Source organism: Salmo salar, chromosome 07, assembly GCF_965601325.2.
Source record: "Salmo salar chromosome 07, fSalSal1, whole genome shotgun sequence".
Classification (NCBI taxonomy): Eukaryota; Metazoa; Chordata; class Actinopteri; order Salmoniformes; family Salmonidae; genus Salmo; species Salmo salar.
The window spans coordinates 34,253,101-34,277,863 of NC_138297.1; the positions used below are offsets into that span (position 1 = coordinate 34,253,101).

At 44.6% G+C, this 24,763-nt stretch overlaps 1 protein-coding gene across 2 annotated transcripts in view; it reads left to right on the plus strand.

Annotated features, from left to right (window-relative positions):
• The window catches only part of LOC106591031 (1-phosphatidylinositol 4,5-bisphosphate phosphodiesterase beta-3), a 127,580-nt gene that overhangs the window by 59,705 nt on the left and 43,112 nt on the right, over positions 1 to 24,763 (plus strand). For both annotated transcript variants that reach the window (XR_014392908.1, XM_045721871.2), the window contains exons 4-14: positions 4,005 to 4,154; positions 5,141 to 5,220; positions 5,507 to 5,560; positions 5,971 to 6,043; positions 7,191 to 7,291; positions 7,474 to 7,640; positions 7,833 to 7,979; positions 8,604 to 8,761; positions 10,265 to 10,347; positions 10,490 to 10,574; positions 11,390 to 11,546. Coding sequence is in view for 1 of the 2 variants with exons in the window: in XM_045721871.2 (XP_045577827.2) it covers positions 4,005 to 4,154; positions 5,141 to 5,220; positions 5,507 to 5,560; positions 5,971 to 6,043; positions 7,191 to 7,291; positions 7,474 to 7,640; positions 7,833 to 7,979; positions 8,604 to 8,761; positions 10,265 to 10,347; positions 10,490 to 10,574; positions 11,390 to 11,546 (1,255 nt within the window). In the remaining variant the exon portion in view is untranslated. The remainder of the gene's footprint in view (positions 1 to 4,004; positions 4,155 to 5,140; positions 5,221 to 5,506; positions 5,561 to 5,970; positions 6,044 to 7,190; positions 7,292 to 7,473; positions 7,641 to 7,832; positions 7,980 to 8,603; positions 8,762 to 10,264; positions 10,348 to 10,489; positions 10,575 to 11,389; positions 11,547 to 24,763) is intronic.

The following is a 24,763-nucleotide window of genomic DNA, read 5'->3' on the forward strand; positions in this document are numbered from 1 at the left end:
CTGAAATGGGCCAAAATTCACCCAACTTATTGTGGGAAGCTTTTGGAAGGCTACCTGATATGTTTTACCGAAGTTAAACAATTTAAAGGCAATGCTACCAAATACTAATTCAGTGTATGTAAACTTCTTACCCACTGGGAATGTGATGAAAGAAATAAAAGCTGAAATAAATCATTCTCTCTACTATTATTCTGACATTTGACATTCTTAAAATAAAGTTGTGATCCTAACTGACCTAAGACAGGGAATTTTTACTAGGATTAAATGTCAGGAATTGTGGAAAACAGAGTTTAAATGTATTTGGCTAAGGTGTATGTAAACTTCTGACTTCGACTGTATGTTATCTCCCCCCTACTTCTAAAACCAAAGTTACATCCCTGCATATGCATACAGTATAACGTTTATATTATAAACAGAAGTACAGAATGACAAGATCTTATAGAGTAGGACTACCCAACTGGTGGACCGCGGGCCAAATATTTTGCCCCCCAAGTTTTCTGGAAATGAGAGACACGTGATCTTATACAAATGTAAGCAAGGTTTTAAATGACTCTATTTTAGTCAAATATTATATTGGTTTGGGCTTCTTGCTGTCAGTTTGCAGTCTACAAATTATTTGTAATTATGTTCCGGCCCCCTGACCATCCGCTCAATAAAGACTTTACTGAGTTAGAGTTCATCTAAGGAAATCAGTCAATTGAAATAAATTCATTAGACCCTAATCTATGGATTTCACATGACTAGGCAGGGGTGCCTCCATGGGTGGGCCTTGGAGGGCATAGGCCCACCAACTTGGCAGCCAGGCCCAGCCAATCAGAATGTGTTTTTCCTGACTAAAGGGCTTTGTTACAGTCAGAAATACTCCTCAGCACAACCCCCCCACCCCCCTCAGATGGTCCCACAGTTCAAGAAGCCAGATGTGGAGGTCCTGGGCTGACGTGGTTACTGCCAAATTCTCTATAAATGACGTTGGAGGCAGCTTATGGTAGAGAAATGAAGATGCAATTCTCTGGCAACAGCTCTCCTCACCATCTTAAATAAGCATGCTCCAGTAAAAACATGTAGAACCAGGAACAGATATAGCCCTTGATTCACTCCAGACCTGTCTGCCGTTGACCAGCACAAAAACATCCTGTTGCATACGGCATTAGCATCGAATAGCCCCCGTGATATGCAACTTTTCAGGGAAGTTAGGAACCAATATACACAGGCAGTTAGGAAAGCTAAGGCTAGCTTTTTCAAACAGAAATTTGCATCCAGTAGCACAAACTCAAAAAAGTTCTGGGATACTGTAAAGTCCATGGAGAGTAAGAGCACCTCCTCCCAGCTGCCCACTGCACTGAGGCTAGGAAACACTGTCACCACCGATAAATCCACGATAATTGAGAATTTCAATAAGCATTTTTCTACGGCTGGCCATGCTTTCCACCTGGCTACCCCTACCCCGGTCAACTGCCCGGCACCCCCCACAGAAATTCGCCCAAGCCTCCACCATTTCTCCTTCACCCAAATCCAGATAACTGATGTTCTGAAAGAGCTGCAAAATCTGGACCCCTACAAATCAACCGGGCAAGACAATCTGGACCCTCTATTTCTAAAAATATCTGCCGAAATTGTTGCAACCCCTATTACTAGCCTGTTCAACCTCTCTTTCGTACGGTTTGAGATTCCCAAAGATTGGAAAGCTGCTGCAATCATCCCCCTCTTCAAAGGGGGAGACACTCTAGACCCAAACTGCTACAGACCTATATCTATCCTACCCTGCCTTTCTAGGGTTTTCGACTGCCAAGTTAATAAACACATTACCGACCATTTCGAATCCCACCGTACCTTCTCCGCTATGCAATCTGGATTCAGAGCTGGTCATGGGTGCACCTCAGCCACACTCAAGGTCAGAAACGATATCATAACCGCCATCGATAAGAGACATTACTGTGCAGCCGTATTCATCGACCTGGCCAAGGCTTTCGTCTCTGTCAATCACCACATTCTTATCGGCAGACTAAACAGCCTTGGTTTCTCAAATGACTGCCTCGCCTGGTTCACCAACTACTTCTCTGATAGAGTTCAGTGTGTCAAATCGGAGGGCCTGTTGTCCGGACCTCTGGCGGTCTCCATGGGGGTGCCACAGGGTTCAATTCTCGGGCCGACTCTCATCAATGATGTCGCTCTTGCTGCTGGTGATTCTCTGATCCACCTCTATGCAAACGACACCATTCTGTATTAACTAACCTCCAGATGAGCTTCAATGCCATACAACTCTCCTTCCGTGGCCTCCAACTGCTCTTAAATGCAAGTAAAACTAAATGCATGCTCTTCAACCGGTCGCCGGCCGCACCTGCCTGCCCGACTATCATCACTACTCTGGACGGTTCTGACTTAGAATATGTGGACAACTACAAATACCTAGGTGTCTGGTTAGACTGTAAACTCTCCTTCCAGACTCACATTAAGCATCTCCAATCCAAAATTAAATCTAAAATCGTCTTCCTATTTCGCAACAAAGCATCCTTCACTCGTGCTGCCAAACATACCCTCGTTAAACTGACCATCCTACCAATCCTCGACTTCGGCGTCATTTACAAAATGGCCTCCAACACTCTACTCAACAAATTGGATGCAGTCTATCACAGTGCCATCCGTTTGTCACCAAAGCCCCATATACTACCCACCACTGTGACCTGTACGCTCTCGTTGGCTGGCCCTCGCTTCATACTCGTCGCCAAACCCACTGGCTCCAGGTCATCTACAAGTCTCTGCTAGGTAAAGCCCCGCCTTATCTCAGCTCACTGGTCACCATAGCAGCACCCACCCGTAGCACGCACTCCAGCAGGTATATCTCACTAGTCACCCCCAAAGCCTATTCCTCCTTTGGCCGCCTTTCCTTCCAGTTCTCTGCTGCCAATGACTGGAACGAACTGTAAAAATCACTGAAGCTGGAGACTCGTATCTCCCTCACTAGCTTTAAGCACCAGCTGTCAGAGCAGCTCACAGATCACTGCACCTGTACATAGCCCATCTGCAAATACCCCGTCCAACTACCTCATCCCCATACTGTATTTATTTATTTATCTTGCTCTTTTGCACCCCAGTATCTCTACTTGCACATTTGTCTTCTGCACATCAATCACTCCAGTGTCTAATTGGTATATTGTAATTACTTCGCCACCATTGCCTATTTATTGCCTTACCTCCCTTATCTTACCTCATTTGCACACACTGTATATAGATTTTTTTCAACTGTATTATTGACTGTATGTTTTGTTTATTCCATGTGTAACTCTGTGTTGTTGTATGTATCGAACTGCTTTGCTTTATTCTTGTCCAGGTCGCAGTTGCAAATGAGAACTTGTTCTCAACTAGCCTACCTAGTTAAATAAAGGTGAAATTATTATTATAATAATTATTTTTAAAGTGGCCTTTTATTGTCCTCGGCACAAGATGCACCTGTTATGATCATGCTGTTTAGTCAGCTTCTGGATATGCCACACCTGTCAGGTCTTGGCAACGTGCTCACTAACAGGGATGTAAACAGATTTGTGCACAAAATTAGAGAGAAATAAGCTTTTTGTACATATGGAACATTTCTGGGATATTTTATTTCAGCTCATTAAACATGGGACCAACACATTTTTCTTCAGTGTAGTTGATGATCCCTCTTATAGAGAATAAGCAGTAAAGTATAGAAAAATGTCCAAAGCTGGGAAGGACGATGGTAGTTGGTATGTTGTTAGTTTGTGTATGTATGTTGAAGGACCGTGTGTCAGTGATGCGTTACTGATGTATATGTAGTTATGATGTAGTTAGTATGTTCTTAGCTTGTAGTTAGTATATTATTAGCATATTGTATTTTACTAACGTGTTGTACTTCCTCTCCCATAGGACCCGTGTATTAAGAGGTGCACTGGGTTCAGTAACAGAAGTGCTGCGGTTGTTAACATGTTTATAAGTGTTGTTACATGTTTTTAGCGTGTAGTTCTTGTGTTCTTTATCGTCTCTTGTAGGACCCACGTGTCAGAGAGGTTTTGGGGTTCGGTAAACCAGGCGAGGGGGGTGTTGCCGTGGAGGGGAAGCTGGTAACGGTTGTCCACGGCAATGACCTGGTCAACGTATCCTTCCTCAACTTCCAGGCCATGCAGGAAGACACTGCCAAGGTTACCATGGAAATACCTTTCTCTCTTCTCCCCTCTCATCCATCACTCCTCTCATCCCTCTATCACTATCTTCTCTCATCCCTCTATCACTATCTTCTCTTCTATCATCCCTCTCACTCTTTTCTCATTCCCTCCGCCCCTTTCCTCCCTCTTCCCTCCTTCCTTGAATTACCATGGAAAGACCTCTCGTCTCATCCCTCTCACTCGGTTCCCTCCTCTCCTTTCATCTCCTCTCACCCCTTTATCACTTTCTTTTATCCTCTCCTATCATCCATCCCTCCTGTCACCCCTTTATCACTCTCTTCTCTCCTCTCACCTATCGCTACCTCTGTCCCCTTCACTCTCTCTCCCTTCCTTCCTTGACTTATCTCTCTCTCATCTCTCAAATCCCTCTCTCACTTGCCTCTCTATATCGTTACCTTTGTCTCTTCATTCCATCTTTCCTCCTTCCTTGACCTAACAAATAAACAAATATAATCTCCATCTATCACTCCCCTCTCACGTTTTATTCTGTTTCTGTTTTTCTCTCACTCTCTTTCTCTCCTCTCTCCCTCTAACACTGAGCTGCTCACCTGTTCCTGTTGTTTGTTCCCTCCTCCTTTCTCTCTTCCACTCCTCTCTTTTGTTTGCATTCATCTCCCTCTTCCCTCCCTCCTTCCTTCCCCCTCCACTCTCTCTGTTTTCCCCTTCTGTGTGTCCCCCAAATGATACCCTATTCCCTACATAGTGCACTACTTTTCACCAGAGCCCTATGGGCTTTAGTCAAAAGCAGTGCACTATATAGGGAATAGGGTGCCATTTGGGACATGGCCTGTGTCTCTCAGTCCCTGCACTGATTGTGTTCTTTGTGATATTGTGTCTGTGGTTTGTGTTTATGAAACTGTGGGTGGTATTACAGTTATGATTGTAAGTGCTGATCGTGTGTGTGTTTGTGTGTGTATCACTGTTCTTAATAATAATTGTTCGCTGTGTGTGTGTATGTTCAGGTGTGGACAGAGGAGCTGTTTAAACTGGCCACAAACATTCTGTCTCAGAATGCATCTCGCAACACCTTCCTCCTCAAAGCGTAAGTTGTGTGTGTGTGGTGTGCATCTTATTCATACTGAAATAGCATGTTTTTTTATGCTCTCTCTCTCTCTCTCTCTCTCTCTCTCTCTCTCTCTCTCTCTCTCTCTCTCTCTCTCTCTCTCTCTCTCTCTCTCTCTCTCTCTCTCTCTCTCTCTCTCTCTCTCTCTCTCTCTCTCTCTCTCTCTCTCTCTCTCTCTCTCTCTCTCTCTCTCTCTCTCTCTCTCTCTCTCTCTCTCTCTCTCTCTCTCTCTCTCTCTCTCTCTCTCTCTCTCTCTCTCTCTCAGGTACACCAAGTTAAAGTTGCAGGTGAATCAGGATGGAAAGATTCCAGTGAAGAAGTGAGACACACATACACACTTCTGCCATTCCTGACATAGTTCTCAGACATGACTTTCCACTTCCCCTTTCTACCTCTTTTCTCAGTTTCACTTTCTCCCTCTGTTGTTCTCTACCTTCTCTCTCTCTTTCTCTCCTTCTCGCTCTCTATCCCGCTCAACTAATTTTAACCCTAACCCTAACGATAACACATTCTCTCCCCCTCCATCTCTCTCTATTTCAATTCAGTTTAAATGCTTTATTGGCGTGACAAAAAATTATTGTGTTGCCAAATCAGCAATGCTGAACAATTCTCTCGCTCTCTCTTCCCTCCCTCCTCATCTTCCTCCCTCTGTCTCCCTGCCTCCCTCTGTCTCCCTCTCTCCCTCCCTCCCCCTCTCCCTCTTTTCCTCCCTCCCTCTTTCTCTCTCAGTATTCTTAAGATGTTTTCTGATAAGAAGAGAGTGGAGACAGCGCTGGAGCAGTGTGGTTTGGTCACCAACAGGGTAATCTATCAGTCACTCAATCAATTAATTAACTATCAATCTATAATCAATCACCTCTGTCATAGTTATCAGTAAAATTATTATTGATCCACAATCCTTCATTTTTCATGTGGTTGGAATAGTGTGGTCTGATCAGGGTAATCAATATCTTGATTTATAACCAATAACCTCATCTCTAACCTGTCTGGCACAGTTATCAGTTATCAACTTAATCCATAATCCTCCATTTATGTCTATCAGTAAATATGGTGTAGGATGAAGTTGCCCCTAGAGCTGATCAGCATATGTAAACTGCTGAAACCATTGCGAAGTCAGGTTCAAAGGTCAAAGTTCAAACCCATTACCTCCGCAATATCGTGGTGTCCCTTAAGGCATCCGCATGCTTCCCATCTGAAACAGTTCAGAACAGTTTGTGCATATACTGTATTATTACATTTTGTGACGTTTTGGTTTTCGGCAAGGGTTTTATCGGCTGTTCGTGCACACAAATTCAAGCCGAAGTTTGGTTCCGAAGTCTTCGCACCTTCGTTGGTCATTGGTTAACAGTAGGGATTCTTCAATGAAGTGTTTGTTGTCATTCAACGATAGATGACTCGAGGTTTTTTTCTCACTTTTTTCATCTTTTCACTTGAGAAATACTGCACCAAACATCGTAGTTGGGTGTAAAATTGCGTGCGGAGGCTTTAGTCGTAGACCATTTCTCCCTATGAATACACACATACACAAACACACACACATCAGTGCCTTGGCAACATAGTGTGCTGCCCTGGTAACTTTTGTATGTAGCTGGTCATACCAGGTCTGTGTGTGTTATTGTTGTCCCATTCTGCCCCCTGCTGATACAATAACAGAAGGGCTGGTAAACTGACTGTCAAGGCTTTTACACATCTATTGAACTAAAGCCAACCCAACCATCTATAGACAGTTGTTGAGAGAATCTTGATGATGTGTAGCCGTAGCTGGACATAGTTGTTCATAGTTTCACCAGTTGGTGTTGCGGGGAAAACTACCCAACAGATCAATAGTTAGTTTGCAGTAGTTTGATAGATGTGTAGACGCCTTTCAACTGACACTTTATCTCTTCTCTCACTCTTTCTCCCTGCCTCCCTCTCTCCTTCTCCCTTCATCCCTCCCTCCCCCTCTGTAGGTGGAGGGCATTAAGCCAGATGATTTTACATGGGAAATGTTCCAGAGCTTTCTACACAGTCTCTGTCTACGACCAGAGATAGAACGCATCTTTGTCGAGCTGTTAGTCACTCACACACACGAATGCATGAACCTGCGCACACACACACACACAAACAAACAAACGCACACATACACCAAAATAACATGTTATGATGCCATCATAATAGAATGTTGTGATGCTAGACTGCACCAGATTCTAATCTCAATACTATTTTCTCTCGAATCCCCCCCCCCCCCCCCAGTGGTTCTAGGGGAAAGCCGTTCCTCTCCTTGGATCAGCTGACAGACTTCATAAACCGTCGTCAGAGAGACTCTCGTCTCAACGAGGTCCTCTATCCTCCTCTGAAGAGAGAGCAGATCAGACAACTGATGGAGAAATACGAGAGCAACGCTAGTCAGCTGGAGAGAGGTAATGGGGGCAGAGAGAGTGTGTTTGTGGTTGTTGTGTGTATATGTGTTTGCACAGATACCTGTATGTTTTTATTTTTGTGTTTGATCACTCACTTCTCTTTGCACTTTCTCTCTCTCCCTCTTTCTCTCTTCCCTCCTTTCTCTCCCTCCTTCCCTTTCTCTCTCTCTCTCTCTCTCTCTCTCTCTCCAGACCAGATCAGTCTGATGGGGTTCAGTAAATATCTTGGAGGAGAGGAGAATACCATCGTCCCACCAGAGAGACTGGACATCATAGATGATATGAACCAGCCCCTGTCCCACTACTTTATCAACTCTTCACACAACACATACCTCACAGGTAGGTACACACACAGACCGACACCCGGACACACACACAAATGCACACGCTCAAATGCATGCAAACACGTCACAAGTTCACACACACTGAGATATGCACACAGACAAGCCTCACAGCTACACACGTATGCACCTCACAGCCACACACACACACACACACACACACACACACACACACACACACACACACACACACACACACACACAGGTAGCCTAGCGGTTAAGAGCATTGGGCCAGTAACTGAAAGGTCGCTGGTTTGAATCCCTGAGCCGGGGAGATGGAAAAATCAACCGTTCTGCCCTTGAGCAAGGCAGTTTATCCACAAGAACAACTGCTCCCCAGGCGCCAATGACATGGACGTCGATTCAGATAGCACCCCGCACCTCTCTGATTCAGAGGGGTTAAATGTGGAAGACACATTTCAGTTGAATGCATTCAGTTGTGCAACTGACTAGGTATCCTCTCACCCACACGCATACACACCGCACATGGATACACATGCCACACACACACACACACACACACACACACACACACACACACACACACACACACACACACACACTTGCTGCTCGCACACTCATCTCACTCATTCTTACGTCATTCTTACCCCTCACCGCACAGTTGGTCAGTTGACCGGTCTGTCATCGGTGGAGATGTATCGCCAGGTGTTGCTGACCGGCTGTCGCTGTATAGAGCTGGACTGTTGGAAAGGACGGCCCCAGGATGAAGAACCTTACATCACGCACGGCTTTACCATGACCACTGAGATACCCTTCAAGGTGTGTGTGTGTGTGTGTGTGTGTGTGTGTGTGTGTGTGTGTGTGTGTGTGTGTGTGTGTGTGTGTGTGTGTGTGTGTGTGTGTGTGTGTGTGTGTGTGTGTGTGTGTGTGTGTGTGTGTGAGAGTGGTGGGGGGGTTCAGTATGTGTGTTTACTTCTTCACTGAACAAAAATATAAACGCACCATGTAATGTGTGTTTATAAGCTGTAAAGTGTTTCGTAAGCTGAAATAAAAGATCCCTGAAATTTTCCATATGCACATATATCTCTGTTAGTGAGCATTTCTCCTTTTCCAAGATAATCCACCAACCTGACAGGTGTGGCATATCAAGAATCTGATTTAACAGCATGATCATTACACAGGTGCATCTTCTGCTGGGGACAATAAAAGGCCACTCTAAAATGTGCAGTTTTTGTCACACAACACAATGCCACAGATGTCTTAAGTTTTGAAGGAGCGTGCAATTGACATGCTGACTGCAGGAATGTCCAATGGAGCTGTTGCCAGAGAATTGAATGTTAATTTCTCTACCATAAGCCGCCTCAAACATCGTTTTAGAGAATTTGGCAGTACTTCTAACCGGCCTCACACTGCAGACCACGTGTATGGCGTTGTGTGAGCAAGTGGTTTGCTGATGTCAATGTTGTGAACAGAGTGCCAGATGGTGGCGGTGGGGTTATGGTATAGGCAGGCATAAGCTACAGACAACGTACACAATTGCATTTTATCAATGAATATTTGAATGCACAGAGATACCGTGGCGAGATCCTGAGGCCCATTCATCTGCCGCCATCGCCTCATGTTTCAGGATGATAAGGCACGGCCCCATGACGCAAGGACCTGTACACAAGTCCTGGAAGCTGAAAATGTCTCAGTTCTTCCATGTCCTGGAAACTCACCAGACATGTCACATATTGAGCATGTTTGGGATCCTCTGGATCGACCTGTACGACAGAGTGTTTCAGTTCCCTCCGGGTTTGGCCGGGGTAGGCCGTCATTGTAAATAAGAATTTGTTCTTAACTGACTTTCCTAGTTAAATAAAAGTTACATATCCAACAACTTCACACAGCCATTGAAGAGGAGTGGGACAGCATTCCACAGGCCACAATCAGCCTGATCAACTCTATGCGAAGGAAATGTGTAGCACGTCATGAAGCAAATGGTCACACCGGACACTGATCCACGCCCCTACCTTTTTTTAAAGGTATCTGTGACCAACAGATGCATATCTGTGTTCCCAGTCATGTGAAATCCATGGATTAGGGCCTAATTAATTTATTTCAATTGACTGGTTTCCTTATATGAACTGTAATTCAGTAAAATCTATGAAAGTGTTTATATTTCTGTTCAGTATGCATCACACAAGGCTTCACCATGACCACGGAGATACCCTTTAAGGTTCTTAACCACACATGTTATTGGATGTGTCTGAAATGGAATTCTATTTTTGACCTCTCTCTTTCTCACACTCTCCCTGTCTCTTCTCTGTCTCTCTCCTATAGGAGGTGATTGAAGCAATAGCAGAAAGTGCGTTTAAGACCTCTCCCTATCCCGTAATCCTCTCCTTTGAAAACCATGTTGACTCGTGAGTGATCATTCTGGGTAGTGATAAGGAGAATGGCTCATTGAAAGAAAAACTTAAAAATCAATCTCTCTCTTATTCCATAATTATTTTTCTCTTTTTCTCTCTCTCTCGTCCCCCTCCCCTCGTACCATCCCTCTCTCAGGGCGAAGCAGCAGGCCAAGATGGCGGAATATTGTAGGACTATTTTTGGCGATGCCCTCCTCATCGACCCTCTAGAGAAATACCCGGTAGGCCTGGCTAGGGGTTAGAGGTCAAGGGTTGGGGTTGGGGTGATTCTTAAGGGCGGGACTCACCTTACCAGACGTCGACCTTGTGTGGTAGAGCACCTGCTGGGTGGAATGAAACAGAAAACGACAGCAGATGTTCTGTGGTCAGAGGTGATAGGACTGCCACCTGCTGCACATGACCAACATTCATTATGGTGTAAAAAAGTGTACCCAAACGCGCTTCAGCCCAGCTTAAACACAAAAGGGGAATCAGGTGCTCGACTGAGGTACTGGAAAATCCCAAAAAACATTCCTTGCCCCAGAATACAAAGAGTAAAGAAAAAAGAAGAAAAAAGAGCACTCATAGCACTGCTACGTTTATTCACGGGACATACAAAAAGGCTTATGTTTTGGCATAATGGGACAATAAGAGCCTCTAAGTAATAAACATAATTATGTGAGGCTTTGATGAAGTGTCCTGGGGTAAGGAATGTTTTTTGGTTCATTATGCTGTGTCCCATCCTTTAGGACAGTTTCAAGTGATACCTTTTTTTTGTTTATCTATTCCCAAGTATTCCCACCCAAAGTAGAGAGACATGTGATCGTAAGCAAGGTTTGAAATTATTATTATTTTTTTAAATATTATATATTATTTTTGTGGGTAATTTGCAGTCAACTAATTATTTGGAATTATGTTCTGGCCCCCACGACCAGCCGCTCAAGATAAAATTGGCCCGCAGCTGAATCTAGTTGATGATCCCTGCTTTAAGAGCTGGTTCTAGATAAGCCCTTAAACTTTTTTACTAATGTATTATATTATCTCTCCATTCCTATAGCTGATCCCTGTTCAGCCCTTACCCTCGCCCCAGGAGCTGCTGGGTAAGATTCTGATAAAGAACAAGAAGAAGCACCACCACCGAGCGTCCAGCGGGGGCAACATGAGGAGGAGGACAGGAGAAATAGACGCTCTGGAGCAGGCTTCACCTGTTAACGGTATATACAATATAGTATTCAGACCCCTTGACTTTTTCCAAATTTTGTTACGTTACAGCCTTATTCTAAAATGTATTACATCATTTTTTCTTTCTCATCAATCTACACACAATACCCCATAATGACAAAGCAGAAACAGGTTTTTAGACATATTTGCAAATGTATATTTAAAAAAAACGGAAATACCACATTTACATAAGTATTCAGACCCTTTACTCAGTACTTTGTTGAAGCACCTTCGGCAGCGATTACAGCCTCAAATCTTCTTGGGTATGAAGCTACATGTTTGGTCCACCTGTATTTGGGGAGTTTCTCCCATTTTTCTCTGCAGATCCTCTCAAGCTCTTTCAGGTTGGATGGGGAGCATCGCTGGACAGCTATTTTCAGGTATCTCCAGAGATGTTCGATCAGGTTCAGGTCCGGCTGGGCCACTCTGGCTGGGCCACTCAAGGACATTCAGAGACTTGTCCCGAAGCCACTCCTGCGTTATCTTGGCTGTGTGCTTAGGGTTGTTGTCCCGTTGAAAGGGGAAACTTTGCCCCAGTCTGAGGTCCTGAGCGCTCTGAAGCAGGTTTTCATCAAGGATCTCTCTTTACTTTGCTCTGTTCATCTTTCCCTCGATCCTGACTAGTCTCCAAGTCCCTGTTGCTGAAAAACATCCCCACAGCATGATGCTGCCACCACCATGCTAACCCGTAGGGATGGTGCCAGGTTCCCTCCAGAAGTGACGCTTGGCAATCAGTCCAAAGAGTTCAATCTTGGTTTCATCAGACCAGAGAATCTTGTTTCTCATGTTCTGAGAGTCTTTAGGTGCCTTTTGGCAAACTCCAAGTGGGCTGTCATGTGCCTTTTACTGAGGAGTGGCTTCGGTCTGGCCACTCTACCATAAAGGTCTGATTGGTGGAGTGCTGCAGAGATGGTTGTCCTTCTGGAAGGTTCTCCCATCTCCACAGAGGAACTCTGGAGCTCTGTCAGAGTGACCATCAGGTTCTTGATCACCTCCCTTGCCAAGGCCCTTCTCCCCCGATTGCTCAGTTTGACCAGGCGGCCAGCTCTAGGAAGAGTCTTGGTGGTTCCAAACTTCTTCCATTTAGGAATGATGGAGGCCACTGTGTTCTTGTGGACCTTCAATGCTGCAGAAATGTTTCGGTACCCTTCCCCAGATCTGTGCCTCGACACAATCCAGTCTATGAGCTTTACAGACAATTCCTTTGACCTCATGGCTTGGTTTATACTCTGACATGCACTGTCAACCTTATATAGACAGGTGTGTGCCTTTCCAAATCATGTCCAATCAATTGAATTTACCACAGGTGGACTACAATCAAGTTGTAGAAACATCTCAAGCATGATCGATGGAAACAGAATGCACCTGAGCTCAATTTTGAGTCTCAAAGCAAAGGCTCTGAATAAATGAGCTATTTCTGTTTTTTATTTATTTCTCACACAATACCCACACACATTCACATACACATAGCACAAATGCATACCGTCACAGCCCCCACACACACACACACACACACACACACACACACACACACACACACACACACACACACACACACACACACACACACACACACACTACATTGTAGAATAATAGTGACGACATCAAAACTATGGAATAACGTATATGGATGTATGTAGTAACCAAAAAGGTGTTAACCTGTTGGGGATAGGGGGCAGTATTTGCACGGCCGGATAAAAAAACGTACCCGATTTAATCTGGTTACTACTCCTGCCCAGTAACTAGAATATGCATATAATTGTTTGATTTGGATAGAAAACACCCTAAAGTTTCTAAAACTGTTTGAATGGTTACATTTAACCTCTATGGGACCGGCGGGACGAATTCGTCCCACCTACGTAACAGCCACTGCCAGCCTGTGGCGCGATTTTCAAAATCTTCAAAATCCTATTACTTCAATTTCTCAAACATATGACTATTTTACAGCCATTTAAAGATAAGACTCTCGTTAATCTAACCACACTGTCCGATTTCAAAAAGGCTTTACAACGAAAGCAAAACATTAGATTATGTCAGCAGAGTACCAAGCCAGAAATAATCAGACACCCATTTTTCAAGCCAGCATATAATGTCACCAAAACCCAGAAGACAGCTAAATGCAGCACTCACCTTTGATGATCTTCATCAGATGACAACCCTAGGACATTATGTTATACAATACATGCATGTTTTGTTCAATCAAGTTCATATTTATATCAAAAACCAGCTTTTTACATTAGCATGTGACGTTCAGAACTAGCATACCCCCCGCAAACTTACGGGGAATTCGCTAACATTTTACTAAATTACTCACGATAAACGTTCACAAAAAGCATAACAATTATTTTAAGAATTATAGATACAGACCTCCTCTATGCACTCGATATGTCCGATTTTAAAATAGCTTTTTGGTGAAAGCACATTTTGCAATATTCTAAGTACATAGCCCAGGCATCACGGGCTCGCTATTTAGACACCCGGCAAGTTTAGCACTCACCATAATCATATTTACTATTATAAAAATGTCATTACCTTTTGTTGTCTTCGTCAGAATGCACACCCAGGACGTCTACTTCAATAACAAATGTTGGTTTGGTCCAAAATAATCCATCGTTATATCCGAATAGCGGCGTTTTGTTCGTGCGTTCCAGACACTATCCGAAATAGTAAAGAAGTGTCGCGCGCTTGGCGCAATTCCTGACAATAAAATTCAAAGTATTCCATTGCCGTACGTCGAAGCATGTCAACCGCTGTTTAAAATCAATTTTTACGTCATTTTTCTCGTAGAAAAGCGATAATATTCCGACAGGGAATCTCCTTTTCGGCAAACAGAGGAAAAAATCCCAAAGGCGGGGGCGGTCGGGGTCACGCGCATAAGCTAGTGTCTCTTGATGGGCCACTTGAGAAAGGCGATAATGTGTTTCAGCCTGGGGCTGGAATGACGACATTCTCTTTTTTCCCGGGCTCTGAGAGCCTATGGACGACGTGGGAAGTGTCACGTTAGAGCAGAGATCCTTAGTAAATGATAGAGATGGCAAAGAAGTTCCAGAAATGGTCAGACAGGCCACTTCCTGTAAAGGAATCTCTCAGGTTTTGACCTGCCATTTGAGTTCTGTTATACTCACAGACACCATTCAAACAGTTTTAGAAAATTTAGGGTGTTTTCTATCCATATGTAATAAGTATATGCATATTCTAGTTACTGAGTAGGAGTGGTAACCAGATTAAATCGGGTATGTTTTTTATCCAGCCGTGTCAATGCTGCCCCCTAGCCCTAACAGGTTAACATTTAAGTTATTTAGCAGACGCTCTTATCCAGAGCGACTTACAAATTGGTGCATTCACCTTATGATATCCAGTGGAACAACCACTTTACAATAGCGCATCTAAATCTTTTAAGGGGGGGGGGGGTTAGAAGGATTACTTTATCCTATCCTAGGTATTCCTTAAAGAGGTGGGGTTTCAGGTGTCTCCGGAAGGAGGTGATTGACTCCGCTGTCCTGGCGTCGTGAGGGAGCTTGTTCCACCATTGGGGTGCCAGAGCAGCGAACAGTTTTGACTGGGCTGAGCGGGAACTGTGCTTCCTCAGAGGTAGGGGGGCCAGCAGGCCAGAGGTGGATGAACGCAGTGCCCTTGTTTGGGTGTAGGGCCTGGTCAGAGCCTGAAGGTATGGAGGTGCCGTTCCCTTCACAGCTCCGTAGGCAATCACCATGGTCTTGTAGCGGATGCGAGCTTCAACTGGAAGCCAGTGGAGAGAGCGGAGGAGCGGGGTGACGTGAGAGAACTTGGGAAGGTTGAACACCAGACGGGCTGCGGCGTTCTGGATGAGTTGTAGGGGTTTAATGGCACAGGCAGGGAGCCCAGCCAACAGCGAGTTGCAGTAATCCAGACGGGAGATGACAAGTGCCTGGATTAGGACCTGCGCCGCTTCCTGAGTGAGGCAGGGTCGTACTCTGCGAATGTTGTAGAGCATGAACCTACAGGATCGGGTCACCGCCTTGATGTTAGTGGAGAACGACAGGGTGTTGTCCAGGATCACGCCAAGGTTCTTAGCACTCTGGGAGGAGGACACAAGGGAGTTGTCAACCGTGATGGCGAGATCATGGAACGGGCAGTCCTTCCCCGGGAGGAAGAGCAGCTCCGTCTTGCCGAGGTTCAGCTTGAGGTGGTGATCCGTCATCCACACTGATATGTCTGACAGACATGCAGAGATGCGATTCGCCGCCTGGTTATCAGAAGGGGGAAAGGAGAAGATTAATTGTGTGTCGTCTGCATAGCAATGATAGGAGAGACCATGTGAGGATATGACAGAGCCAAGTGACTTGGTGTATAGCGAGAATAGGAGGGGGCCTAGAACAGAGCCCTGGGGGACACCAGTGGTGAGAGCGCATGGTGCGGAGACAGATTCTCGCCACGCCACCTGGTAGGAGCGACCTGTCAGGTAGGACGCAATCCAAGCGTGGGCCGCGCCGGAGATGCCCAATTCGGAGAGGGTGGAGAGGAGGATCTGATGGTTCACAGTATCTCTATTCTATAGAATGGTGTCTGTGAGTATAACAGAACTCATTTGGCAGGCCAAAACCTGAGAAGATTCCAAATAGGAAGCGCTCTCTCTGACTATTTCTTGTCCTTCTTGATCATCTCTATCCAAAACAGGGGATCTCTGGCATAACTTGACATTTTCTAACGCTCCCATAGGCTCTCAGAAGGCGCCAGAACATTGAATGATGACTTTGCAGGCCATGGCTGAAAAACAGTAGCGCATTTGGATAGTGGTCGATCTGAGAACAATGAGACTGGGGCGCTCGTGCACGAGACTCCACCATGTTTACTTTCTCTCTCTTTGAACAAAAACAACGACTCCCGGTCGGAATATTATCGCTTTTTTTACGAGAAAAATCGCATAAAAATTGATTTTAAACAGCGTTTGACATGCTTTGAAGTACGGTAATGGAATATTTTGAATTTTTTTGTCACGAAACGCGTCGGGCGCGTCACCCTTCTTTACCCTTTGGATAGTGTCTTGAACGCACGAACAAAACGCCGCTATTTGGATATAACTATGGATTATTTGGAACCAAACCAACATTTGTTATTGAAGTAGAAGTCCTGGGAGTGCATTCTGATGAAGAACAGCAAAGGTAATCCAATTTGTCTTATAGTAAATCTGAGTTTGGTGAGTACCACACTTGGTGGGTGTCAAAATAGCTAGCCTGTGATGGCCGGGCTATCTACTCAGAATATTGCAAAATGTGCTTTCACCGAAAAGCTATTTTAAAATTGGACACCGCGATTGCATAAAGGAGTTCTGTATCTATAATTCTTAAAATAATTGTTATGTTTTTTGTGAACGTTTATCGTGAGTAATTTAGTAAATTCACCGGAAGTGTTCGGTGGGAATGCTAGTCACATGCTAGTCACATGCTAATGTAAAAAGCTGGTTGTTGATATAAATATGAACTTGATTGAACAAAACATGCATGTATTGTATAACATAATGTCCTAGGAGTGTCATCTGATGAAGATCATCAAAGGTTAGTGCTGCATTTAGCTGTGGTTATGGTTTTTGTGACATTATATGCTAGCTTGAAAAATGGGTGTCTGATTATTTCTGGCTGGGTACTCTGCTGACATAATCTAATGTTTTGCTTTCGTTGTAAAGCCTTTTTGAAATCGGACATTGTGGTTAGATTAACGAGAGTCTTGTCTTTAAAATGGTGTAAAATAGTCATATGTTTGAGAAATGGAAGTAATAGCATTTCTAAGGTATTTGAATATCGCGCCACGGGATTCTACTGGCTGTTGAGTAGGGTGGGACGCAAGCCTAGCCCATAGAGGTTAAACATATCAAAATATATTTTAGATTTTAGATTCTTCAAAGTAGCCACCCTTTGCCTTGATGACAGCTTTGGACACTCTCAACCAGCTTCACCTGGAATGCTTTTCCAACAGTCTTGAAGGAGTTCCCACATATGCTGAAACCTTGTTGGCTGCTTTTCCTTCACCCTGCAGTTCAGCTCATCCCAATCCTTCTCAATTGGGTTGAGGTTGGGTGGTTGTGGAGGTCAGGTCATCTGATGTAGCACTTATTCACTCTCCTTATTGGTCAAATAACCCTTACACAGCCTGGAGGTGTGTTGGGTCATTGACCTGTTGAAAATCAGTCCCTCTAAGCACAAACCAGATGGAATGGCGTATCGCTGCAGAATGCTGTGGTAGCCATGCTGGTTAAGTGTGCCTTGAATTTTAAATAAATCACAGACAGTGTCACCATCAAATCACCATCACATGTCCTCCTCCTGTCACGCCCTGACCTTAGAGATCCCTTTTATTCTGTATTTGGTTAGGTCAGGGTGTGACTAGGGTGGACAATCTCTGTTTTCTATTTCTTTGTTTATGGTTCCCAATCAGAGGTTCCCAATCTGTCTATCGTTGTCTCTGATTGGGGATCATATTTAGGCAGCCTTTTTCCACCTTTAGAGTGTGGGATCTAGTTTTTGGTACTGTGCCGTGTAGCCCTACTGAACGTTACGTTTCGTTTGTATTTGTTTTGTTTTCGGTGTTCATTTTAATAAAGAAAGATGTATGCCTACCACGCTGCACCTTTTGTTGGAAGGTCCGATCCTTCCAACAACGATCGTAACACCTCCATGCTTCACGATGTGAACCACACATGCGGAGATCATCCGTTCACCTACTCTACATCTCACAAAGACACAGCAGTTGGATCCAAAAATCTCACATTTGGACTCATCCACCAAAGGACAGATTTCCACCGGTCTAATGTCCATTACTCGTGTTTTTTGGCCGAAGCAAGTATTTTCTTATTATTGGTGTCCTTTTGTAGTGGTTTATTTCCAGCTGATGTTGAGATGTCTGTTACTTGAACTCTGTGAAGCATTTATTTGGGCTGCAATTTCTGTGGCTGGTAATTCTAATGAACTTATCCTCTACAGCAGAGGTAACTCTGGGTGTTCCTTTGCTGTGGCTGTTCTGATTAGAGCCAGTTTCATCATAGCGCTTGATTGTTTTTGTGACTGCACTTGAAGAAAGTTCTTGAAATTTCTCTTTGCTTATTTGAGCTGTTCTTGCCATAATATGGACTTGGTCTTTTACCAAATAGGGCTATCTTAGGTATACCACCGCTACCTTTTCACAACACAACCGATTGGCTCAAACACATTTAGAAGGAAAGAAATTCCACAAATTAACTTTTAACAAGGCACACCTGTTAATTGAAATGCATTCCAGGTGACTACCTCATGAAGCTGGTTGGGAGAATGCCAAGAGTGTGCAAAACTGTCATCAAGGAAAAGGGTGGCTACTTTGAAGAATCTCAAATCTAAAATATATTTTGATTTGTTTAACACTTTTTTGGTTACTATATGATTACTACATGATTCCAATTACATGTGTTATTTCATAGTTTTGATGTCTTCACTATTATTCTACAATGTAGAAAATAGTAAAAATGAAGAAAAACCCAGAGATGAGTAGGTTTGTCCAAACTTTTGACTGGTACTGTATATGCTGCTACTCTATTCTTTATTTTACTATTTGTATTATTATTATCTATCCTGATGCATAGTCACTTTACCCTGCCTTCATGTAAGTACAGTGAGCTCCAAAAGTATTGGGACAGTGACACATGTTTTATTGTTTTGGCTCTCTATTCCACCACTTTGGATTTGAAATGATACAATGACTATGAGGTTATAGTGCATGTCACGGTGTCACGTCCTGGCCAGTATAAGGGTTAATTAGTATTGTAGTTTGGTCAGGACGTGGCAGAGGGTATTCGTTTTATGTGGTTCGGGGTGGTGTGTTTGTTAAAAGGGTGTTTGATTTAGTATTTCCGGGTTTTGGTTTATGTTTAGGTATTTCTATGTTTAGTCTAGTGTGTCTGGTTCTATGTTGAGTTAATTGGGGTTGGACTTCCAATTGAAGGCAGCTGTTTGGTGTTGCCTTTGATTGGAAGTCCTATATTAGTTGGGTGTGTTTGTCTTGTATTTTGTGGGTGATTGTTCTGTGTTTAGCCTAGTGCCTTACCAGACTGTCAGTTTGTCAATCGTTTGTGTTTTTTTGTTATTTTTGTACGTTCGTTTTTTGGAAGTTAATAAACAAGATGAGCATACACATACCTGCTGCGTTTTGGTCCTCAATTTCCAACGACAAGTGTGACAGAATCACCCACCAACTATGGACCAAGCAGCAGAAGAAGGAGCAGAGGGAATTCGAGTTGGACTGGCGGGAGAAGTGGACCTGGGAGGAAGTTCTGGACGGGGCCGGACCTTGGCACCAGGCTGGGGAGTATCGCCGCCCGCAGTGGGAAATTGAGGCAGCCAAGGCAGAGAGGCGTAGGTACGAGGCCATGGACGCGCTGAGGGAGAAGCACGAGAGGCACCCCCAATAATTTTTTTGGGGGGGGCACACGGGTAGTTTGGCTAGGCGTAAGAAGAGCCGGAAGCCAGCTACCCGTGGTTATATGGAGGAGCGTATGCGGTGGAGAGCGCTATGTTTCGCTGAGGAGCGCACTATCTCACCCATACGCACGCACAGTCCGGTGCGCGTTATTCCAGCCCCTCGCAGGTGCCGTGCTAGAGCGGGCATCCAGCCTGGTAGGAGGATGCCTGCGCAGCGCATCTGGTCGCCGGTACGCCTCCGAGGACCAGGCTACCCAACTCCCGCTCTACGCACGGCTACCATCAGGCCCCTGCACAGCCCAGTCTGCCCTGTACGAGCACCCCGCTCGTACAGGGCTACTAGTTCCATCCAGCCAAGGCGGGTTGTGCAGGAGGTAAGATCTAGACCGACTGTGCGCCTCCATAGCCCTGGGTTTCCAGCTCCTGTCTCTCGTGCGGACCCGGAAGTGCGTCAACCCAGTCCGACTCGTCCTGTTCCCGCTCCCCGCACTAGCCTGGAGGTGCGTGTTCATAATCTGGTAAGCCCAGTACCAGCACCACGCACCAGGCTACAAGTACGTAAACCCAGCCACGCCAGTCAACAGTTATCAGAGCTGCCCGCCAGTCAACAGTCGTCAGAGCTGCCCGCCAGTCAACAGTCGTCGTCAGAGCTGCCCGCCAGTCAACAGTCGTCGTCAGAGCTGCCCGCCAGTCAACAGTCGTCGTCAGAGCTGCCCGCCAGTCAACAGTCGTCGTCAGAGCTGCCCGCCAGTCAACAGTCGTCGTCAGAGCTGCCCGCCAGTCAACAGTCGTCGTCAGAGCTGCCCGCCAGTCAACAGTCGTCGTCAGAGCTGCCCGCCAGTCAACAGTCGTCGTCAGCGCTGCCCGCCAGTCAACAGTCGTCAACAGACTGCGCTGAACTGCCGGAGTGGCCAGACTGCCCTGAACTGCCGGAGTGGCCAGACTGCCCTGAACTGCCGGAGTGGCCAGACTGCCCCGAACTGCCCGAGTGGCCAGACTGCCCCGAGTGGCCAGACTGCCCCGAGTGGCCAGACTGTCCCGAGTGGCCAGACTGCCCAGACTGTCCCGAGTGGCCAGACTGCCCAGACTGTCCCGAGTGGCCAGACTGTCCCGAGTGGCCAGACTGTCCCGAGTGGCCAGACTGGCCCGAGTGGCCAGACTGTCCCGAGTGGCCAGACTGGCCCGACTGCCCCCCGGCGATGCCAGACTGGCCCGACTGCCCCCCGGCGATGCCAGAGTGGCCCGACAGCCTGGAACGGCCGGAACCAGAGCCACCTCCAGATATAGGTGGGTTGGGGAGGGGGGGTGTAGCACAGTGCCATCGTTGACGGCAGCCACCCTCCCTTCCCTCCCTTTAGTAGAGGGGAATTTTGGTTTTGTTGTTTGGGGGTTGTTGTTTTTGTTGTTTTTGTTTTTTAACCTCTATGGGCTAGGTGGGACGCTAGCGTGCCACCCGTGGTGCACTCCATCAACAGCAGGTGCATTTCAAGAGCGGCAAATTTGAATCCAAATAAATGTCAAAATTCACATTTTTCAAACATACAACTATTTTACACCCTTTGAAAGATAAACATCTCCTTAATCTAACCACGTTTTACGATTTCAAAAAGGTTTTACGGCGAAAGCATAAATTTAGAGTATGTTAGGACAGTACATTTACAAGAGTTGTGTGTAATGTTTTGTCAAGTCAAAGACAGGGTCACCAAAACCATAAAACCAGCTAAAATGATGCACTAACCTTTTACAATCTCCATCAGATGACACTCGTAGGACATTATGTTAGACAATGCATGCATTTTTAGTTCTATCAAGTTCATATTTATATCCAAAAACAGCGTTTTACTATGGCATTGATGTTGAGGAAATCGTTTCCCTCCAATAACCGGCAGTCAAGTCAGCATCACAAATTAAATAATTAAAATTAGAAAACATTGGTAAAATATTATATTGTCATTTAAAGAATTATAGATTTACATCTCTTGAACGCAATCAACTTGCCAGATTTAAAAATAACCTTACTGGGAAATCACACTTTGCAATAATCTGAGCACTGCGCCCAGAAAAATACGCGTTGCGATACAGACTAGACGTCATGTTGGGGAGATCTAAAATCGAAAATACTATGTAAATAATCCATTACCTTTGATTCTCTTCATCAGATGTCACTTCCAGGTATCACAGGTCCATAACGAATGTAGTTTTGTTCAAAAAAGCTCATCATTTATGTCCAAAAATCTCCGTCTTGTTAGCACATGATCTAAGCCAGCCGGACTTCTCGTCATGAACGAGGGGAAAAAATATATTTACGTTCGTTCAAACATGTCAAACGTTGTATAGCATAAATCATTAGGGCCTTTTTTAACCAGAACATGAATAATATTCAAGGTGGACGAATGCATACTCTTTTATAACGTATTGGAACGAGGGTACCCAACATGAACTCGCGCGCCAGGTGTCTAATGGGACATCATCGTTCCATGGCTCTTGTTCGGTCAGATCTCCCTCCAGAAGACTCAAAACACTTTAAATGCTGGTGACATCTAGTGGAAGCAATAGGAAGTGCCAAAATATTCCTCAGCCCCTGTGTTTTTCAATGGGATAGGTTTAAAGTCAATACAACACATCAGGTATCCACTTCCTGTCAGAAAATGTCTCAGGGTTTTGCCTGCCAAATGAGTTCTGTTATACTCACAGACACCATTCAAACAGTTTTAGAAACTTTAGAGTGTTTTCTATCCATATATAATAAGTATATGCATATTCTAGTTACTGGGTAGGATTAGTAACCAGATTAAATCGGGTACATTTTTTTTATCCAGACGTGCAAATGCTGCCCCCTAGCCCTAACAGGTTAAGGTGCTTCCGGGGTTAGCACCTTTAAGGGGGGGGGGGGTACTGTCACGTCCTGGCCAGTATAAGGGTTAATTAGTATTGTAGTTTGGTCAGGACGTGGCAGAGGGTATTCGTTTTATGTGGTTCGGGGTGGTGTGTTTGTTAAAAGGGTGTTTGATTTAGTATTTCCGGGTTTTGGTTTATGTTTAGGTATTTCTATGTTTAGTCTAGTGTGTCTGGTTCTATGTTGAGTTAATTGGGGTTGGACTTCCAATTGAAGGCAGCTGTTTGGTGTTGCCTTTGATTGGAAGTCCTATATTAGTTGGGTGTGTTTGTCTTGTATTTTGTGGGTGATTGTTCTGTGTTTAGCCTAGTGCCTTACCAGACTGTCAGTTTGTCAATCGTTTGTGTTTTTTTGTTATTTTTGTACGTTCGTTTTTTGGAAGTTAATAAACAAGATGAGCATACACATACCTGCTGCGTTTTGGTCCTCAATTTCCAACGACAAGTGTGACACACGGCTGTTTGAAGGATCGGACCAAAATGCAGCGTGTTCGTAGTTCCACATATTATATTTATTGTGAAACTAAATGCAATACACGAAAAATACTTGAATACACAAAAAACAACAAACCGTGACGCAGAGAGGAAAACACACTACTCAAAAGATAATAACACACAAAACAGGAAGAGAAAAACCCCTACTTAAATATGATCTCTAATCAGAGGCAACGAGGATCAGCTGCCTCCAATTAGAGATCAACCCAAACAATCCCAACATAGAAATAGAAAAACTAGAACTTAAACATAGAAATAGAAAACATAGAACAACCACCCAAAACACCCCCTGTCACGCCTTGACCACTCTCCAATAAAAAATGACATCTTACTAGGGTCAGGATGTGATAGTACCCCCCCCCCCCCCCAAAGGTGCAGACTCCAAATGCAAACAAACAAAAAAACAAACCAACAAAACAACCACAAAACACAAAGGGAGGGTAGGGTGGGTGACTAATGTCTATGGCGGCGGCTCTGGTTCCGGGCGTAGTATCCCCACCGCCCGCTGATCCGCCCACTATAGTATGTCCGGAGGAACCAGACCATGGATCATCGCCGAAGACTCCGGGCTGCAGACCGCCGCTGAAGGTGGCAAGAAAAAGTATGTGAACCCTTTGGAATTACCTGGATTTCTGTGTAAATTGGTCATAAAATGTGATCTGAACACCATTCTTGTTTAGTGTTTTACGTAACGTAGACTTGACAAACAGAGATGTTCGAATGTTCCAGAGATTTCTGCAAGTCTTGTGCTGACACTCTAGGATTCTTCTTAACATCATTGAGCATTCTGCGCTGTGCTTTTGCAGTAATCTTAGCAGGACAGCCACTCCTAGAGAGAGTAGCAACAGAGAGTAGCAACAGTGTTGAACTTTTTCCATTTATAGACAATTTGTCTTACCATGGCCTGATGATCATCAAGGCTTTTTGAGATACTTTTGTAACCCTTTCCAGCTTTATGCAATTCAACAATTCTTAATCTTAAGTGTTCTGCGATCTCTTTTGTTCGAGGCTTGGTTCACATCAGGCAATGCTTCTTGTGAATAGCAAACTCACATTTTGTGAGTGTTTTTTATAGGGCAGGTCAGCTCTAACCGACATCTCCAATCTCGTCTCATTGATTGGACTCCAGGTTAGCTTACTCCTGACTCCAATTAGCTTTTGGAGAAGTCATTAGTCTAGGGGTTCACATACTTTTTCCAACCTACACTGTGAATGTTTAAATGATGTATTGAATATAGACAAGAAAAATACAATAATTGGTGTTATTAGTTTAAGCACACTGTTTGTCTATTGTTGTGCCTTAGATGAAGATCAGATCAAATTGTATGACGAATTTATGCAGAAATCCAGGTAATTCTAAAGGGTTCACATACTTTTTCTTGCCACTTTATGTTTAT